This window comes from Natrix helvetica, assembly GCF_964273705.1.
Source record: "Natrix helvetica genome assembly, chromosome: Z".
NCBI lineage: Eukaryota > Metazoa > Chordata > Lepidosauria > Squamata > Natricidae > Natrix > Natrix helvetica.
This window is the reverse complement of record NC_138554.1, coordinates 1,839,253-1,847,389: the sequence shown is the minus strand read 5'-3', so window position 1 is coordinate 1,847,389 and position 8,137 is coordinate 1,839,253. Positions and strand designations below refer to the sequence as shown.

Sequence of the window (8,137 nt, the reverse complement as noted above, 5' to 3'; positions counted from 1 at the left end):
AGGCGAATAAGAACAAGAAAAGGAAGGAGAAGGAGAAGGAGGAGAAGGAGAAAAGAAAAGGAAAGAGAAGGAGAAAAGAAAAGGAAGAAGGAAAAGGAGGAGGAGGAGGAGGAGAAAAGGGAGAATGAATAGGAGAAAGAGAAAAGAAAAGGAAGAAGGAGAAGGAGGAAGAGGAGGAGGAGGAGAAGAACAACAGTGGGGCCCTTGGTGCTCTCTCAGCTTGGTTCTTTTCTTGCAGACGTTTCGTGACCCAGCTAAGCAACATCATCAGTGCTAGAAGGGAGGGGGCTCATGAAGTGGAAGGAGGAGGAGGAGGACTGTGAGGTCCTTGTTGATCTCCAAACTGGGTTGACGATTTCCACAACGAACCTAAACCCCCTTCCTGGAACTCATCCCTCGTCTCCGTTCACACAACCCTCCAGTCCAGGTTCCTGCAAATTCTCCTGCAGTTGAGCCCCCCTCCCCAAACCCCCCTCCAAACCAGGAAACCCCCCCCCAAGGCGGTACCCAAGGCTCTGGCTGCCCCAAAACCCCAAAAGGGGCCAGAGAAATCCTCCTTGGGGAGGTGGGGAAGAGGATCCCCCCAGCCAGGCCGTTCTCTCCCCAGGGTTGGGCTTCCTCCATGAGGGGAGAAACAAAACGGCCCCTTTTCCGATCCCTCAACATGCCAGACCCTCATTCTCAGTTTACCCGGTTGCCAGGCAACCGTCTCTCCAAGCAGGCACTCATCCGGGGCTATCAGCTAAGGGGGCTTCGGGCGAGGGAGACCCAGCCCCAATAATTCTGCTTGGGCGGATTAAATTTGGGGGGCAAGCAGCAAATTTGAAAGCTGCCAGGTGTTCTTCGGGAGGGGGGGGTCGTGTTTGCGGGAGAAAAGAAGCGGACATTTGCGTACATCACAACTTGTAGCAGACATTTTGAAAAGGGAGGGGTCCTTAGCTTTGGGAGACCCCCCCTCCCCAATTCTCACCATAAAACCTGGAGCTTGGCGCTCCCTGCTTGTCGGTGGCACAAACCTGGGGTACCGGTTTGCACAACCGTTTCGGGGATGCTCTCCGTGATGCCCCCCCTGCTTCGATTTCCGTTTCTCCGAAAGGAAAAATACAGGCAGTCCTCGACTTACGACAGTTCATTTAGTGATGGTTCGAGGTTACAACGGCACCGAAAAATGGGACTTGGGACCGTCTCTCACACTGCAACATCCTGACAGTCGCGAGATCAAAATTCGGACAACGGGCGCGTATTAATGACGGTTGTAGCATTTTGCGACCGTCATTATGCGGGGTCACTCGTTTTGCGGACGTCTGACCTGCAAAGTCCACGGGGAAGCCGGATTCACTTAACGACCGTGCCCCTAACCACTGCGGGGATTCGCTTCACAGCGGTGGCGAGAAAGTTCGTACGATGGGGCAATGTTGACTTTGACAACTGTCTCACTTAGCAACATGTTGGCCTCCGTGGTGGTCACAAGTCGAGGACTGCCTCTTAAGTCTACTCCATTCCTAAACCCCCCACTCCTTTGCAGGTCCGTAGCAGGGGTGGTATACACTGACCCTACCGGCTCGCAAATATGAGCACAGATCCTTCTGCGCGTGCGCTTTTGGTGAAAAAAATGGTTTAAATGGGATGCCGTAGGGTCGGGAGCGGGTGGGTGGATTCCACTACCGGTTCGGGCGACCTGATCCAAACCGGTAAAATTTCACCTCTGGTCGGTAGACTCGTTCTGTGGTTCATTTCAAACTTTCTGCCTTGTTTGGAAAACTACCGAAATACCAGATTAAAAGAGGAGGAGAAAGAGAAACGTCGTCAATGTTAAAACATTTGGAAGGAAACATTTGATGCAAAGGACGAAGTTTCCCGTAGAGCAGGGGTGTCCAATCTTGGCAACTTTAAGACTTGTGGACTTCAACTCCCAGAATTCCCCAGCCAGCTGTCGTAGAGGCAGCTCACCATAAACTTTTGATCTGTGCGTCGGAAAAGGCGCACCACCAGATTCTTCTCCGATTAAACATAGCCCTCGGTTTAACGACAATTGAGCCCCCAAGCTGGTGAAGTGAATGTCGTCCCCTGTTACCAACTTTCTTGAGAAGAGTTGTTAACCGAATTGTTAAGTGACCCGGTCGCTAAGTGAATCCACTTTGACCTACGTGAAGGTCGCAAAAAGGAGATCGCGCGCAGACGAGGCGCTCTCATTTGCGAACTGGTAGGGAAGGTAAAGGGACGCGATGGCTCAGGGGCTAAGACGCTGAGCTTGTCGATCGGAAAGGTCGGCTGTTCGGTGGTTCGAATCCTGAGTGCCGCGTAACAGAGGGAGCTCCCGTTCCTTGTCCCAGCTTCTGCCAAGCTAGCCGTTCGAAAGCACGTTAAAAAATGCAAGTAGAAAAATAGGGACCACCTTTGGTGGGAAGGGAACGGCGTTCTGTGCGCATTCGGCATTGAGTCATGCCGGTCACATGACCACAGAGACGTCTTTGGACAGTGCTGGCTCTTCGGCTTCGAAATGGAGAGGAGCAGCACCCCCTGGAGTTGGGAATGACTAGCACAGATGCGCAAGGGGAACTTTAACTTTAGGGAAGGTAAATGAATACCACCTCTGGCTGCAACCGTCCTAAATATGAGTCAATGCTAATTTATCCCTTACTTCCTTTTCTTGGGAGTGATCCAGAATAAAAGGGAGTGCGGGGGGGGGAGGAATGGGGGTTGAGGGGGTCGGAGAAGGAAGCATGCAAAAAGGATTCCTTTCAGGGTAATCCATTCGGTTTCTGAGATCTAAACAGGGGATAAGGGATCCTGGAGTCTGCCCCCTTGTGGTAGCCAGAGAGCATTACATTCTATTCTTCGGGCAGGGTTGAACTAATGAGGCTCTTTATTAGAGGTCGGCAACCTTAAACACTCAATGAGCCACAAATGTCCCCACCAGAAGCCCCCCCCCCTTCAATTCTGGAGCCGACCGGAAGTCCGGTTCCCCCACCATAGAGTCTCCTCCTAGCACGGCCTCCTTTTTTCTCTTCCTCTCCAGGTGATTGGTTCCAGTCTCGCTTTCGGCATCAAAGCCAACTGAATGACTTTGGGCCAATCACCAGGAGACGGTGAGTTCTAGTCCCGCCTTAGGCATTGGGCCAATCACCAGGAGACGGTGAGTTCTAGTCCCGCCTTAGGCATGAAAGTCAGCTGGGTGACTTTGGGCCAATCACCAGGAGACTGGGAGTTCTAGTTCAGGGTTACTATGGATAAAACAGGAGGAGGAAGGAACTTTGGATATGTTCGACATCTCATTTGTAAAAATAATAAAAGCAGGATACGAATAACTTCATAAAAAATTAAAAATACTTCTCAATTTATTCAGACTTGTTGAGAATGACCTGGGGAGAAAGACTTCACACAATACAGATCCTTTTTGCTGAATCTTTCACTGGACGATGAAAAATACATAGTTTTCCGGGAGAAAATCAGTCTTGGAAAAAAAGGAATTTTGGCCTACATTTGGAGAAAGCCTTCAGGGGACAACAGAGTCAAGGTCCCAAATTCATCGATTGGGCAAAGCCGGGAAAAAAACACTCCTATATATCAGAGAAGGGAAGAATTCTGGGGAATTTGGTTGAAAAAGGAAAGGAGACCAAGAAGAAAGATTCGGGACTCTCCTGAGACCAGCTTGGAGGTTTCTGCTCCCTGAAATACTCCTTTGGGTTTGTGTCTTCTCATAAACTCCCGTCCTCAAGTTCTCGACCTCCGTGCGGAAGGATTCGCACCACGTCCGGGAGTCGTTGTTAGGCTCCCGGGTTTTGTGCAACACTGCCCCACGTTTGCCGTAATTCTTGTTCAGCTCCTCGCGGTTCCACTTGACGCGGAAGACTCCACAGTCCGAGTCAGGTCTTCCGGGCTAGAAAAAGGCCCTCTCGACGCCTGATGGCGAGGAGCACCACCACAGCCGGAGAGCGTTGTCGCCCCGCGCCCGAGGAGGGGAGGGCAGGCGGTCCCCTCCTCCTTCTCCTCCTTCCGCCTCGTCCTCTTCGCTGTCTGGCAGGTCGGGAAACTGGCGCTGGCCAGAGGTTGTGGCCAACAGAGGGAGACTCGGGTGGAGGCTGAAAGGAAGAGGAGGGAGGATTAGGAAGGACTGGGCCCAGCTCATGCCCCGAGAAGCCACATCTGGAAGGTTGGGCCGGCTCTTCCGGGCTAAGGGTGGAGCTCACATCTGGAGCACCGGAAGCAGCATTAACATCACCCAGGGATTGTGGGGGTGGGGGTGGGGGGGTGGGCTCTGCTACAGATCCATAGCCTTGAAGACTTTCATTTTACTTATTTTATTTTCTATTTCTATTATATTCTTCTTCCTAATTAATTCGATTCTGTTCTAATTCTATATTTTGTTAATTCTGTTCCATTCTACTATTTCTTATTCTATTCTGTTATTACTATTCTCTTGTGTTCTATATTCTATTCTATATTTTATTATTCATTCTTTTTTTCTTTTCTACTATTTCTTATTCTATCCTATGTTCTATTCTATATTGTATTCTATATTTTATTATTCATTCTATTCTAGTTCTATATTTTATTATTCATTCTATTCTTTTCTACTATTTCTTATTCTATTCTATATTCGATTCTGTATGTTATTATTCATTCTAATTCCTATTTTATTATTCATTCTATTCTATTCTAATTCTACATTTTATTATTCATTCTGATTCCTATTTTATTATTCATTCTATTCTATACATTATTCATTCTATTCTATTCTATATTTTATTAATCATTCTAATTACTATTTTATTATTCATTCTATTCTAATTCTATATTTTATCATTCATTCTATTCTATTCTAATTCTATATTTTATTATTCATTCAAATTCTAATGTGCTTGAAAGGGATTCTGGGAGTCGAAGTCCAACCTGCTAGGAAACCATAGAGTAGTAGAGGAAGCGGGTTCAAGCAGGGCCTCTCTCTGCTTCCTTGGGGGTCAGGGCCCTCCTGGGGCTGGGGGGAAGCAGAGGCCCTCCAATACCTCCCGATACCCATCCTAAAGGCTCCGGGGTCATTCCTCACCCCCAACCCGCAAAGCCCTGTGGGATTCGAACATAAAAAGGCAGACAACCCCCCCACTCCCTCCCTCCCAATGGCACCCGAGCAGAATTTGCACCTGATCCCGTTCACACAGTCTCCCACGGCCTGGAACTGCAGGGTGGGCTGGAGCACAGCCGGGGGGTCAGTGGGGGGAGGCTGGGTGGTGTCCCAGGCCGTAATCCGGCCACCGGTGTCCCCACTCAGCAAGTACCGTCCGCTCCTGTTTGGGGGGAAAAGCACAAGAAACCTGCTTGAAATACAGCGAGTCCTCGACTTGTGGCCAAAATGGAAGCCCCCCCCCAAACCATCGCTAAACGAGACAGTTGTTCAGTGAGTCTGGTCCTCGTTTTACAACCTTTCTCGGTGGTTAAGTGAATCACTGCCGTGGTTAAGTTAGTCGGGGGTGGGAGGGGTGGACCCCCCTCCTCCTCCCCTTCCTATTCTCATCGCACTCCCTTCCTCCTCCTCCTCCTCCACCCGCTCCTCTTGCTATCCCCGTCCTCCTTCTCCCTCTTCCTCCTCTTCCCCTCCTCCTTCTCCCCTTCCTCTTCCTCCTCTCCTTCCTCTTCCTATTCCCCTCCTTTCCCCCTTCCTCTTTCTCCTATCCTTCTTCCTCCTCTTCCCCTCCTCCTTCTCCCCTTCCCCTTCCTCCTCTCCTTCCTCTTCCTCTTCCTCTTCCCCTCCTTTCCCCCTTCCTCTTTCTCCTATCCTTCTTCTTCCTCCTCTTCCCCTCCTCCTTCTCCCCTTCCCCTTCCTCCTCTCCTTCCTCTTCCTATTCTCCTCCTTTCCCCCTTCCTCTTTCTCCTATCCTTCTTCCTCCTCTTCCCCTCCTCCTTCTCCCCTTCCCCTTCCTCCTCTCCTTCTTCTTCCCCTCCTTCTCCCCTTCCTCTTCCTGCTCTTCCCCTCCTTCTCCCCTTCCTCATCTCCTTCTTCCTCTTCCTGCTCTTCCCCTCCTTCTCCCCTTCCTCATCTCCTTCTTCCTCTTCCTGCTCTTCCCCTCCTTCTGCCCTTCCTCTTCCTCCTCTCCTCCCGTCCTCATTGTTCTCCTCCCCCCCCCATTCTGCTCCCCTCCTCCACAGACCCCCTCCCTTCTAGCACTGATGACATTCCCCAGTTGGGTCACAAAATGTCTGCCAGAAAACCCACCCAGCTCAGAGACCTCCCCCCAACCCTCCCCCCCCCCAAGAACCCCCAACGCAGAAGAAAACCATCTCCACCAGAGATGGGGGACAGGAGGGGGGATCTCCTCCCGAGGATCACTTACGGATCCAGGTCAAAATACATCCTCTGGTTCGTGGCCACCGTGCGGGAGAGCGAGAAGATGATGTCGCCCGGCTGTCTCAGGTCCCAGCAGAGAATCTCGGCGTCCTGGCGGGAAATTGAGATGGCTTAAAAACAAAAAAAGGAGAAGGAACGAACCGAGCTCCCTTCTCCCATCCTCCAACCAGCCAGACCGTCAGGCCTGCAGCCATCTTTTCTTTCGGACATTAGGCCTGCCACACTTTCTATTGTTCTACGATGCGTTTTCTATGGTGGGAAAATGGGATTGTCCGGAGTTAGATGATAAGGCAGCCATAACAACATTCTTTCTAGAAAGTCAAGGTCATCCTTTCAGATTCGGGCTTTCCCAGATGTGCCAACATGGCTCTTTTCATCAATGGGAATTTTGAGCAATCCTTTGACTCGGACTCTGATTTAATGTTGGATGCTATTTGGAACCCTGACACCAGACACCCCGGAATCGGGTTCGAGAGATGGACAGCCGCCGTGCCCTGCTCGGTCCCTCCATCCCACCCAGCCTGGGGCCTCCTACCTTACGACCGCCGGTGAAGAGGTAAAAACCATCCGGGGAGAAGACGGCGTGGGTGACACCCCCGTGGTGCCCGACGAGCATTGCCAAGGGATCTCCCTCGGCGCAGGAGTAGAGGCCGACGGTCTTGGCGTACGACGCGCAGGCGTAGAGCGGCTGCGTCGGGCTGAAGGCAATGCAGGAGATAATCCCGCTTTGCCCTTGCTTCTTCACTGGGGGGAAAAAAGAGGAAACAGCAGGATTTGAACTCTCCACCCACTATTTAATAATCCACTATTAAAACCTATCAAGCTACGAAATGGGGGCTTTCAAGAGGGGGGGGCGTGGGTTTAGTGACCGTTCGCAGATACGACAGCCCTGGAATAAGTTTGACCCACGCTTACAACCGTTGCGGCATCCCCGCGGTCGCGAGATCAAAAATTCGGACGCTCGGCAACTGGCTCGCATTTACGACGGACGCAGCGTCCCGTGTGTGTGTGTGTGTGAGAGAGAGACGCAATCCTGGCTTTTGCGACCGTCCAACAAGCGAAGTCAGCAGGGAGCTGGATTTACTTAACGACCGTGTGAGTCACTTAACTGCAGGGATTTGCTTAACGACGGTCACAAAAGGGAGCAAAATTCACTTAAGAACTGTCTCGATTAGCAAAATGAGAAATTTGGGCTTCATGGCAGTTGGAATTCAATCTAGAGAACCTGTATTCTAATTTCAGTGCTTTTTTTCAATCGTGGCCCCTTTAAGAGGCGTGGACTTCAACTCCCAGAATTCCACAGCCAGCAAGTCTTATGGGAGGACAAGGACTTATGGGAGTTGAAGTCCACGTCTCTTAAAGGGGCCACTGCTTTAATTCTGGCAGATTCTTTTCTATGTGGATCCTTTTAGAGAGGAGGAACTTTTAAAAGGGAAATTGTCACCAGTCCCTCAACCGCTCGGGACTACAAAACCCATAACACCACCTCTTCTCTTCCCACCCAATCTTAAACCCATTCTGAAGGGGGTCCATTCTGGGCAGAGATGGCCACAGGTAGTCCTCGAACGTACGACCACAATGGAGCCCCAAACCTCCGTTGCAAAGTGAGCTAAACGTTCGATTTGGCCCCAGATTTCAGCCGCCTGGGGACCTCGGACCCGAACTCACCCCTCCCCCAAACCCTCACCGAACGTAGGTCTGTTTTCACACGACCGTCCGGGCCGCGACGTGTCAAACACACGCACTGTCTTGTCAAAGCCGCAGAAGAGCTGGGTGCCGTCCGGAGTGAAGCAG

At 50.9% G+C, this 8,137-nt stretch overlaps 1 protein-coding gene across 4 annotated transcripts in view; it reads right to left on the bottom strand.

Annotated features, from left to right (window-relative positions):
• Positions 1-3,316: 3,316 nt before the first annotated feature.
• Positions 3,317-8,137, bottom strand: part of LOC309401043 (telomerase Cajal body protein 1-like) — a 15,448-nt gene continuing 10,627 nt past the window's right edge. For all 4 annotated transcript variants that reach the window (XM_081969982.1, XM_081969980.1, XM_081969981.1 and 1 more), the window contains exons 7-11: positions 8,031-8,137; positions 6,879-7,087; positions 6,330-6,433; positions 5,142-5,285; positions 3,317-4,082 (exon numbers count right to left, since the gene is read on the bottom strand). The exon at positions 8,031-8,137 is cut by the window's right edge and continues 26 nt beyond it. In XM_081969982.1, coding sequence (XP_081826108.1) covers positions 3,881-4,082; positions 5,142-5,285; positions 6,330-6,433; positions 6,879-7,087; positions 8,031-8,137 — 766 coding nt within the window. In that variant the 3' untranslated portion in view covers positions 3,317-3,880. The remainder of the gene's footprint in view (positions 4,083-5,141; positions 5,286-6,329; positions 6,434-6,878; positions 7,088-8,030) is intronic.